The 12,842-nt window shown below is 41.8% G+C and overlaps 1 protein-coding gene across 2 annotated transcripts in view; it reads left to right on the top strand.

The window, feature by feature from the left end:
- Window positions 1-12,842, top strand: part of GRID2 (glutamate ionotropic receptor delta type subunit 2) — a 2,892,146-nt gene that overhangs the window by 1,343,931 nt on the left and 1,535,373 nt on the right. For both annotated transcript variants that reach the window (XM_069630564.1, XM_069630565.1), the window contains exon 4: window positions 7,715-7,920. In XM_069630564.1, coding sequence (XP_069486665.1) covers window positions 7,715-7,920 — 206 coding nt within the window. The remainder of the gene's footprint in view (window positions 1-7,714; window positions 7,921-12,842) is intronic.

The raw sequence follows: 12,842 nt of genomic DNA, 5'->3' as shown, positions 1-12,842 counted from the left end.
CAATCACACAGCAGGGTGGCTGTCCTTGCCGGACAGCCATCTGGCCAGTCACACCAGAGTGCATTCAGGTCTCCTAGGAAACTAAGCACAGGGAGTTTCGGGCACCTCCCTCACATCTTGTCCACCCCAGACACCCAGGTGCCAGAGGAAGGCTTCAACACTGACACCTGCCAAAGGCCAACAACAAAGGGACCAAACCTGGTTTGGCACCCGGAGACAAACACAAGAAGGACCTTTCCTAAAAGAAATGGTGAAAAAAGTTAACGGTAGTCTGTTTTTACAGATAGGTCTTGGACGCCATATTGAAAAACATGGCTGATCCGATTTTTAGCTACCGTTGTTCGCAGTCAGGAAACATCATGGTAGGTTGATCTAAACCATTGCCACCAGCCATTTAAAGTAGGAAAGGGTAATATTTGATTGTTACAAGAGTGTTTTGACCCAGGGGATGCGAGGCAACCCCTCCAGCACTCTATAGGAAGATAGTGTGTGCTGGGTCTGTAAATTTAAAGAGACTAGTAAAGTCAGTTTAACTTTACATGCTCTGGGAGATGGTAGCCAGTCCCAGAGAAGGTATTTAAACCTTGGGAAATCTGGAAGACATCCCTGTGTCACTGCAATGAAGGTAGTGTGTGACACAGAGAAAAAGAGGATGCCTATGGAGTTGTTTTAAAACTACATAACCAAAGAACACAAAAGTAAAACACACATTAAAATACATGGAAGAGTGGGAAAAAGGCTCACACTCTTCCCAGGTATAAAAAAAAATCTAAAAAAAAATCTTAGAAATCCAGCAAAGTTGCTGGGGGTCTCAAAAGGTAAGGGAAATTAGCACATGTTGAGAATTCTCCCTAACAGGAATGTCCAGTCAAAGTTTTTAAACATATATAAACTTTAATCAAAGACACCATCTGTATGCAGAATTAATAGAGAATAGTGTACAAATACCCGCCACAAAAGGAAGAGCAGAGAAGATGCTACAGGCTGGAAAACATAGCATTCTGAGCGTATTTCCAGAGGTGGATGGTAATTGACTACCCGCAAAAAGGATATATTGGTTGAAAACAGAAGCAATAATTACATAAGCAGTCTCTAGGAACCCAGTGGACCATGGGAACAGTTCAGAGTCAACAGTATCTGGATTCAGTTCTTGGTGGGCTGACGCAGTCAGACCCGGTGTCGAATGTTGATGCAAGCCAATCAAGCTCAGTCTGGGCACATAGGATTGTGCAAGACTGAGCAGCAACTGGGCATCAAGTAGGAGTGAAGAGGGGTGTTCTATGTGAGAAAATGGTGGTTCCCAAGGATGCAGATTTGCGTGGTCCCGGGTCGACCAGAGGATTTCTTCAGGTTCTGTTCCAACACCCAGAGACCATTAACACTACTCAAGTATAGGAACCGCTCAAGCTCTTGTTCGATAGTTATTCAATGCTTATCCCTAGAACCCCCTGCTTTGCTCTCTAGGAGAGGGAACAATTGCACTGAAAATAGTTAGCTCTCTAAATCTGGTACACTGAGACCTCCGTTCTCCCTGGCCGCCATCCTTTTATGTGTGAAAACCCTCAGGAATTGTCCACCCATATAAATTTATAAACATGAGGCTCTCGTTCTTGTTGAATCTTTTTCAGAAGCATAATTGGTATGGCTTGTAGGGTATATAATAATCTTAGAACAATCCTCCTTTGTATTTCTGCTATTTTCCCCAATCATGAGATTGCAGACTTCTCCCACCTGTCCATCCCTTGCTCTTACATAACCGGGGGATATTTTGTTGATACAATTGGTCATATGACGGAGTAATAAAAATCCCTAAATATTTCAATGAGCCCAATCCCTGTTGGAAATTAAACCTCTGCAGCAAATCTTGAATAGGGGCAGCCGTTCAGAGATATTAAGAATGTGAGATTTGGTATAATTGATTTTAAGCCCCAATGACTTCCGGAATACCTCCAAAAGGGATACCATATGAGTCAAAGTGTAACCAGAGTGTCTAATGAAAAACAAAAGGTCATCTGCATATAGTGCTAATTTATGGTGTGTCTGACCTCCCAAGATGTTGTCATGTAATCTAAGCTAGCGGCTCCATCGACAGTGCAAAAAGTAATGTGGAGAGAGAACTCGCCTGGTGAGTTGCTCTAGATAGAGATAGTGGATTAGATAACATACCATTAATCGTATTTCTTACAGTGGGATGAACAAAGTTAGCCAGGGTTCTAGTTATAATGCATCACCCAGACCCAAGCCCTAGCAACTCCTCTTTTAGATACACCCAGTCAAACCTGCCAAATGTTATTTTAGCATTTTTCATCAGTTTTGCATTGGGTTGGTTGTCCAACCTTGCTCGCTCCACCAAATCAATTCCTCTCTCTATATTGTCTTGAGCCTGAATACCAGGGATAATTCCTGTCTGATGTTGATTAATTGACCTTGGGAGTACCTTTGCCAACCTATTAGCTAAGATTGTCGAATATATAGACATGCATCATAATTAAGCGCTGCAATAGGCCAATAAGTTTCACATGTTGTCGGGTCTTTGCCCTGTTTACTCAAACGTGTTAATGTTGAATCGCTCATCATTGGGGTGATTGCTCCCATCGTTATGAAGTTATTAAATAACAGAGTGAGGTGAGGAACTAACGGATCCGCAAAACATTTGTAAAAAAGCCATCCCAGATTTTCCTCCACAAATAGAGTGGAATAATAGCATGAACGGATATCCAATTTAGCAGCATCAGAATCGTGCATCTGACCGTGTTCATCGTGTATCCTGTTATTCCATTTCTCACCTGTTGTGACTTAAGTTTATAGGCCAAGAGATGCGTCATTGTACATGCTAAAGTAATATTTTTTAGTTTTCAATAATGCATTGGAAATGGCTATGGCCCATGCAGCCTTCAACTCAGCTCTGGCCATTTGCAACTACTGATATACTTTCATTGACCCTCCCCTCCCCGTTTATACTGTTCTTCAAGCACCCGAACAGTAACCCTGATCTCTAGTTTCTGTGTAGCCAAAATGATTTTCCGTGCTGATGCTAAACTAATGTGCCCTCCCCTTATTGTGGGCTTAAAGGCTTCCCAGATTAGCTACTTTGAGGCATCCTCTCTTTTATTCTCATAAACATGTTGAGAAATCTTTTTGGTGATCGTATTATCATTCCCAGAAAGTGAATCATTCATTTTACATAACATAGACTTCACAGGGTGGGCCCATGAACTTCAAGATGCATTGTTATAGGAGTCTGGACAAAATCACCCTCAATTCAATTAGAGTGGAAATTAAGGGCACCAATGCCTGAGACACTCAGAAAAAAGCTAACCTGGAATAACTATATTGAATATGGGAAATGTGTGCCTTATCATTTGTGTGAGGATAGTAATGTCACCAAACGTCTACTAAGTCCAGTTCCGCTACTACTCTCAACAGGGTGTAGGACCCTTGAGATCATTTCGTATCCTAAGCCCTGACTGGTCCATATCAACATGAACCATTTTTATTGAGGCGTCCCCCCACCCTACTATTAGTTCTCCCTGCTGAAATTGGATAATACGTGGAACAAGCCTCTCATAAAAGGAATCTTGCTGCTGATTGATACCATAAACAGAAAAAGAGATAGATCGTTCCCCCCAATGCGTATATGAAGACCTGCAATCCTCCCCTGATCATCTCTTACTATCGCTATTTTCTGAAAGTGTAATGTCTTACTAACTAATATTACACATCTCCCGCTTTATTTACTAGAGAGGATTAAAAAAAAAAAATGGATGTGGAAACTCTCTGCATCGTAACAGTGGCCAATCTGGTAAGTCCTATATTTGCCCTCAGCTCTAACAATTCAGCCAACACACACTTCCACTTCACAGGAGATTTCAGTCCCTGAACATTCATGGAATTATTTTAAGAGAGGTCATAGGCACAGCTTCTCTCTGCCGACAAAGCCCATGAAACTCAACCCCTGCCTCCAGTGTCCTCCATAATACCAACCCCACTATATAACTCTGGGTCATATAGCTAAAATGAGTGGTCCCTTACGCATCTCACAGTGTTGGAACTCTTGAATTTGACACCTCTGGACTGGTTATTCATGTGGGCCAATAATCCCTGATCTGTGCGACAATCACAAACCCAATTTTGTAACCAAACATGCATTGGATCTAAAAAGGAAAATAAAAACACCCTGTTATGCGGAATCATCAGGTATTTACCTATTTCAGGATGCGTGTTCCCAATGCATTTGCATGCTATGATCTAGAATTATAAGTATAACAAAGCAACATGAACTAACCCCTAATTCGAAATCTCAATGAGGCTCTGAGCCCGCTCATTGGACAGCATTTTAACAAATCCAAATGGGCAACTCCAGGTATGAAGACCTCTTCAGTTAATCGATAGGGAGTCCAAATTCCTCTCCCTTCTATCCTAAAATAGACGTTGGTGACCCCCACGTCTCGATTTCCGAGACCTTGGTCGTGAAGACTCTGACTGCACAGCAGTAGCACCCAAGTTATCTGCCATCTTGGTCTCCTGTGTAATCTTGAGCACCGGTATTTCTGCCTAGAGGGTGGTGAATTGATGTGGAACCCTTTTGTCTGGGAACATGATTTTAAAGGGATAGCCCCATCTGTATGAAATATCTTTGCCATTCATCCATTGAGTCAAGGGCTTCATTTGACAACGTTTTTTAATTGTTCCTGGCTCCAGGTCCTGAAAAAAGTCAATGGTACTGCCTCCAAAAGAGATTGCACCTTGTATTCACTGGAGAATCATTTCCTTAGATTTTAAAAAAATGCACCCTAACTGCGACATCAGGATGTGATTTTTACATTTCTGAAAGTTCGGAAACACTCCATGTGTACAGTCTAGAGTAAGATCTATAGTGGGAGTGTCTCCCAAAATGTCAGTGTCCTCCAGAAATTCTCGATGCTGCTGCGGGTTTTGAATCCGTTACTCGAGTTTGGTGTAATTATTCTTCTGTTTGCAGTAAGCATTTTCCAGATCTCCCGTTCATGGTTCAACATTCAGCACAGTCTGTGCTGATTCCCGAAAAGCACCTTTCACCTCTTGAAGAGTTGCTGTCATATCTTTTTTGAATGGAGGCCAGCAACTGAGCAATGCCCCCTTAAGTTGCTGTTTGCAATACTGCCTCCAGCGGTGGCCGCTCTGAAGTTTTAGTATTGGAGGTGCGTCAGCAGATTGCAGCATGTCTCTTATGGAGGCGGATGATTTCTCCTTTCCTTTACCCGGCTTCTTTCTTTAGGCCATAAGAACAGGAACCTCCCCAGAAGCCACAGAGACTGGACCTCAAGCTTCCGTAGGCTCACCCTTATGCAAAAGGATTACATGGCACACAATTCAGTTAAAAGCTCACCCCTCTTGCTGAGAACTCTCTGAAGCCAGTCTGCCTCCAACCATGAACCAAGAGAACATGTCAAATCCACTGCGCCAGACGCTCAGGGGGTCCAGATCCATACTTCGGAGTTGTTACACTCCCGTCTCCGAATGTGCCATAGAGACAATGGGATCCTCCAATGTTGCGGCTCCCCCGAGTCAAGTGGCATGAAAATGAGGGCTGCTGATGCTGTAATCCTTGCACCGGCCACTACAGAGAGTCTAATCCCTGTAGGGGGCATCAATAGGCTTGACACTTCTTTCACAAATCTGCTCTTCCCTTATGTTCTATGGGCTCCCTCATTCCCAGTGGTCTCCTACATTATCAAAGCGGGCCCATCCGATCCTACTTCATGTTTTATAGGCTCCCTCACTTTCAGCGGCCCCCTTCTGAGAGTGTGGCTGTCTCGGTGGATGACATAACTTGCCTTGAGAAAGAGATCAAAGAGGAGCCCCAGCCCTTCAGGTTCATGCCCTGGCATTTGGCAGGCTCCATCCAGAGGTCCATACTACACAGCACCTTCCACAGCAGAGCTAACTCAAAGTAGCTGCATGTGTGATTTCAATTGGTATGTGCCGGCTGTGATCAAAAGATGTGCCATGAATTATGCCCACATTTAGGCATGGATTTATTTGAGATATAATCCTACCACCATCATTGGCATTTTATGATCATCATCATTTGGGTACATGAGTGCATAGTTTAAAAGCCGCTCCTGTGTGACAGAGACTTTTCTGTCACTGTTGCTGTTTCATGGGCATCTGTGACTTTTGGACCTGCTCAGTGCCACAGGTAGAGCAGGCAGAGCGGCTCAGGATACTGATGCAGCAGTCCACTAATACATAATATGCTTTGGTATGCTGCTGGCGAAGGGTGAATCTAATTAGCAGATTATCTTTTCTAAGATGGAACCACCTGCATCATTTTATTATTCAATAAAAATAAAAATAAAACAGGGCTTTGCACCCGTGCCAGATGGCAATTCCTTGCAGTGGTACACGATTGAAAGTAAATCTACTGTGGCAAATGCCACTTCTCTGTTCTCAAAGTTAACACATGAACATATTTGCTACATAAACGTGTCACAAGAGTTTGAGATGAAATCTTATTGTAAGCATTAGCATGGTCATATACTACACGCATTAAGCAATGGCTTCCAGAGGAATTTAAATGTGTGCAATGTCACGAATGAATGTGTTTTTTTTATTCTACTCTTCCGCGTATGTTAGTCTATAGCACGTATTGCCTCACTATGGAATACCAATCGTTTTTAGTAGACCGTTTTAGAAGTGACAAAATGGCCCAAGGTATTCTTGTACGTGCACAGAGCTAGACAGTGAACCATGCACTTCTCAATATATAATGTCATTGGGCCTCATTACGAGTATGGAGGTAGCCATGCCGCTTTTAGCAGCATGGCTACCCCCATACAGGGTACCGGGTGTGGGTTCCAAATACAGGGCCATTCCAACCTTGGAGGGCCCGGTAATTCCTTTTCCCGGGACCGGACCCGGTCCATCCTAATTCCCATTGAGGGAATGGGGAGGATGCTAACAACGGGCCCGTTAATGACGGGCCCGTTGTTAGCATCCTGGTCTGCTAGCGGGTCCCGCTAAGGACGCCTGGTTTTACCAGACGTCCTTAACGGGACCCGCGAGCAGACCTCGTAATGAGGCGGTAGAGGGTTAACGGCGCCGGCAGCTATACCGGCGCCGTTAACCCTCTACCGCCTTCCTCGTAATGAGGCCCATTGTCGTTTTCTCATGTGACTGGCTATTTGATGAAGGCACAGATTTGTATTGCTTATGCTTAATTGTTAAAGTGAGAAATCATAAAATAAATAGTTCTGTTGGGCGACTCTACTATTTTTGTATACATTGTGGATGGAAATACGGTACATGCAAGCATGTGCAAATGCAATTTGCACACATGAAATAGCATTTGCAACATGCAAATTCCAATTAGTGCTAGTATAAATACATATGCCCTTTATTTACACTCTTGCTAAGACAATAGCTGATGTGGAAAGGTATGATATTTCTACCATTGGCTTATTTATAAACTATGCTGTAAAATAAATGTAAACAAAAAAAAGAAAGACATAGGTCTCACTCAGCGCAGAAGAACAATTTGCTAGCATAGCTATTCCGCAGAAATTGTCTAGCGTGCGCCCATCCCCCTGTTTCCAATTATGTGAAGAGACCGTGAAGGCGATCCGAACAGTTCATAATAGTCAAATCAAATCTCGGTCTCCCCAAGTTCTACAAAACGGACACATCCACCGTAACCTGATTAGCATTTTTATGGGCATTTGATGTTTCCTAGATATCCGTGGAATACAAGAGTTCTTGGACAGAGTCTCACAGCAGGGGATGGATGTAGCGCTGCAGAAGGTGGAGAGCAACATCAATAAGATGATCACTGGACTCTTCGCCACCTTGCGAATCGAGGAGCTACATCGCTACCGGGATACTCTCAGGCGGGCCATCCTCGTGATGAGTCCAACCACGGCCAAGGCCTTCATTTCCGAGGTCAGTGATCAGACACGCTCTTCCAATCAATGTTTATGCATTTATCTGTGTATGCATTGAATGACGGATTGATTTTTTTTTTTACAGCAGAATTTTTGCTCATTTTACATTTTAAAATGTTGATTTTGCTATAGGAGGTATCTTTTACATGTCCTCTGTGTTTCTGAATACATGAACGTGCTTGCTTATGTTTTATTTTTATGGGCTTCTGCCCAGGTTTTGGAAGAGGAAATATGTGTGTGTATACAATATATTCCTCTGCTTTATTTTTTAGCAGAAATATTCACACTGGATTAAAATATATATATATCCCTGCTAGTGTGTGGGTACTGTCATTAGAGCATTTTAATAACATATATCTATAGCATTTTTTTTTTAACTGTCTAGTTTACAGTGCAAGACGCAACACATAAGGAAGGATATTGCTGATCTACAAAATGAACCTAGTCTAGCAGTTTTGTTTTTCTCAGATTGACCGAAACCTGTTAACAATCGCCACACACACTCATGCAACCTGATTTATAAAACGTTTTTCATTTGGATTGTGCCATTATACAACACCTTTGTAAATCTGGGCCATAATATGTACATTTGCTCAAAGTCATTGTGTGCACACTGGAACACCATTGCGGATGTCACAATTGCCGGGGTCAACAAAACATACCCAGTGAGCCCATCCGCAATGGCGCTGAATGGGCAAGCTGGTACAGAGATATCTCACACACGGAGATACGCCGTTTATTTGCTGGTTTCGGAGCTGCACTTTCAGAGCGCTTGTTTCAAGGCTCCAAACAATGACACGGTACAGAGGGGTGGAGAGGGGCGTTCATCATGACGGGTGAACATGCAAGCCAATCATGATGTTCATTGTGACAAGCATCACGTTGGTATTGGTGGTGGTTGTATCTTCAGCAGGTTAGTCTGATTGTAAGGAGTGATAGCAGCTGTCATGCAGGGATAGGACAAAAGCAGTAGGACGGTTGGTGGTAAAAGACAAGACAACACCACCACATTGATAACCTGGTCTCTGAAAAAATAAATATGTAGAGCATATTCGGACTTTGGACACAAAGCATTCAATGAGTTGCGAGAAACCAAGAAAATATGCTACGTGTTAAAACGAGATGACGTATTTTGTATTAGGATTTTTACCCCGTAGGATTCTTTTTCCCAAACCAATGCTGATTTTTTTATTTTTAAAGAACACACTGAAATTGCATGCATTTATACACTTATGTAGAATTTGTGCATGTATTCTGATTCATATATATATATATTAGCAGAAATAACCCTGAGTCCATAGAAACAAATGTAATTAATGCAAATGTTAGTAAGCCACATGCCTTTTCCGGCCGTGAGTTAACAAAACGAAAAAGACAATAAAGGATTCCCCGGTTTAGGTCTACTTGGTCGACAATATTTGACCTTTTCACATTTGACCACATTATTTTTGGTCGTTTTTTGTTTGAAAATGCCGAGGGAGGCCTCCCACAACTCCCCCTATTCCCTTATCCCACCCCTACATATATATTTAATACTATTTGATCAAATATTGACCAAAACATCGATCACAACAATTCAGTCAAAAATAAAAGGTGAAATGTTTTTCGAACAAGTAGGCTAATACCGATTCCCTTTCACATACAAAAGTGCCCATTTGAATAGTGAAAGTGCTCCACGTGCAGTAGAATGTGCAAACCTGCAGGAGCACGTGCTCCTTTGAAGGGGTCCACCATTGTTTTCAATACCTTCCTTTGGCCTCTCCCTTGATGCTGGCCCGATACTTTGCTGCACGCCAATTGTCAGTGTATGTACATTTAATCTACACATTTCCTAGCATATATCAAGTATGCTTAAATCACGTTTGCACATGTGATTTGCATTTCTAATTGCTATTGTGAGTCCTGCTTCTGGTGTAGTGGAAATCAGAACGTCACTTAGATTGTATTCCACATAAGGATCCTCCCAGTTCAGATTATTACTATTACCAACATTGAAGGCCAGAGTTCCTTTCATATCTCCAGTCCAAAGTACCAACATTGTTTGTATGATTTGAAGTCAGAGCTAGGCCAACCCTTCTGCTCACTCCCGAAAGCCTCTGCTGTGTCTCTGAACCAGTTTGCAATATTAGATTGCATTTCCGAATTGCACAACACCCTTAAGCATGCTTTGGGCAATGTTAAAGAAATGTTGCACGAGTGCATAGCACTTGTGAACCCACACACATGTTTCCATTGTGCTAGACCAAGAGCAAGCATTGCCCTGGGTAAAAAATGCAATACAAGATTGTATGTCTACGCCATGGCATTTTTGCTCCAATGCTAATTGCACTTGTACTGATGCAAAGTTTTAGTATTACTGCCACAGACGTCCATTCTGTATCCGATGCTCATTGTATTAAAAAATAAAACAGAAATGTTCAAACATTTTTAAGACTAAACCAAGTGCGATCATCAATGCATTCATGACAGACCTCTCATTGTTTTATCACATTGTTTCTTCAATAGCTATTGTAATCCAATGTAACGACTTTCAGCAACAGCCGATAGTTCAAAGTAAACTCTTGAGCTTACGTTTTGAAGTATATGGAACAGAAATGATGTTACAAGTGCATTGTGTGATTCATTTGAGCAGTTAATTAGCTTAACTGTCTTGTTTCACAATGATCTCCAAAATTACAATGGAGTAGATCCTTTTACACACATAGGTATCAGAAAATCATATTTTGGCTTGCCCCAAAAAAGCAAGCATGAAATCAGTGCCCCAGTGATCCACATTGTTACTATTCAATGTACATGTCTTCAAGGATCACCACTATTTCGATGCAATTCCTCTGCAGAAACAAAACAACCCTATATCTGTATGCCATCTGTGCGTGTGAGTGTGTCAAACCCCTGTCTATGTCACATTATTCATTCTTGATTTGAGGCAATAATGTTGAAGTTGAATGATAGTCAGAAATTCCATAGATGTTTTTTTTAGTTCATGTGGCATCATCATGGATACAAACATGAACCAGGGGCATACCATAGTGATTGCATGTGGACTTAATTTGCTGAGAAGGGTTGCCTGGTTCTTACCCATTATAAAAGGCCATCATTTTCTGTGGATATGTTTCCTTTAATGTATGGATTCTACCCAAGCGGGCATACCTGATATGCTACCCTCTAACATACAGTCACAATTCACAATTCAGGCTAATTTCAAAATCAATATTTTGTTTTGTTAAAGTGAAGGTAAACATGCACGATACAAGGTTTTCAAAGCTATACTGAGCTAATGATCCCTAACACAATCATGTATGTAGTTTTCTGGCAGAATTGAGAAATGTCCGTAAGACAAGGACAATTCCCTGGAGAAAAATACTTGCATTTTAGGCCAGTGTGAATACCCACAATGGCTAGCTGATGTGGCTCTGATCTGGAAGTGAACTTCCAGGACTGGCTACTAGATGTTGTTGTGGCATGTGTGACCTGGCTGGAATGGATTATCCTACTTTCACATTTCATGTGAATGCTTTTTTCTTCCAAGACGTTTTATGTTTTATAAAGATGACCCAGTGCTCCAACTACAAGGCTGTTAAAACTATACTGCACTGATTATCCCTAAAAAGGGTGGAACCAGGTATGTAGTTGTCTGGCAGCCTTGGGTAGGTCTGTTTTGCGTTGATATAGCTATGTACAAAGTAGCATTGCCCTGTAAAACGAAAACAATGTTCTGGAGCAAAAGGCTTGCATGTGGGTTAATTTTCACAATGCCTTGCTGATATGGCTCTGACATGGAGATGTACCTCAACCAATGGTTTCTAGGTAGTGTTGTGGCATGTGTGACTTTGCTTAAAATGATTATCCTACTTGTATATTTTTAGATGGAATGGTTTCTGCCAACCCTGTTTACGCCCACCATAACATTGTTGGTGTTTTGTAGCTGGTATGTAGTTGTCTGGCAACCTTGATAAATGCCTGCCTTTGGTTGATAAATCTATGTGAAAAGAAGAAAAATGAAGCAATATAAGTATCCCTCCCTTTTTGCCTCACATATGAATCTCACTATGCAATGTCATAACGTGGGCTTGCATGGGATTTGCATTTACTATATGTCTAAGCTGCCTTCCAGCTCTAAATATTCTTTGTAAATATCTACGGCATACAGTGATTGCAAATAAGTAAGCAATTCCCTGTCTGGCTATGGCACACCGGCCTTCTATTTATAGTCTGAACCTCCAACTTTACATGTGGAATCACATGGGGTTCCATTTTATTGGACTTGATTTACAAAAAGAAAATGTGCTCATATTACACAGAAGTGATATCATTTTGACATTATACACACAGCACACAAATGCAATAGGTTTTCTTGAAAGAAAATTTCACTTGCCACTTAATATATAGTGAGAAGCAAAATGCATTGCACATTACAATTCTCCTGTATACCATTGGGGACCACTGCCAATAGCACTTCTAAACCACCCACTTTTGGGAATTAGCATAGAAGATGCTGATGGACAAAGTTGATTTGCTTTAGGGGTTTGTATACTCACTGGTAGGATACGTATTTTGCTTCAGGGAACTAGCGTCAATTTGGTTTCTGGTCTCTAGCCCCTCTAGCACAGGTGTAATCTGCCACCACCTGCTTCATTCTCCCTGCTGGACAAGGTGCCTCATCTCCAGTTATTCCTAGTTCAGCACCCCTGCAGTTAGGCAGGCAGCTGTTACTAACCATAATCCAAACAATCTGGTTGTCAGAGGGATTTGTTCTCCTCCTCTGTGTTTTGCCTCATGTAATCTCTCCTATTTTCATGTGACATCAAATTTTTCTGATTGGACAAGTCTTTTCATTGCCTTGTTTAATAATCAGACACTCCCAGAGAATACACATCATTAATCTCCATTTGATGATTATAATTTCTATACCTGTGGCTA

The sequence above is a fragment of the Ambystoma mexicanum genome, chromosome 6q, assembly GCF_040938575.1.
Source record: "Ambystoma mexicanum isolate Mex_15411 chromosome 6q, UKY_AmexF1_1, whole genome shotgun sequence".
Lineage (NCBI taxonomy): Eukaryota > Metazoa > Chordata > Amphibia > Caudata > Ambystomatidae > Ambystoma > Ambystoma mexicanum.
Note: the sequence above shows the minus strand (reverse complement) of the source record. Positions and strands in the feature narration are given on the sequence as shown.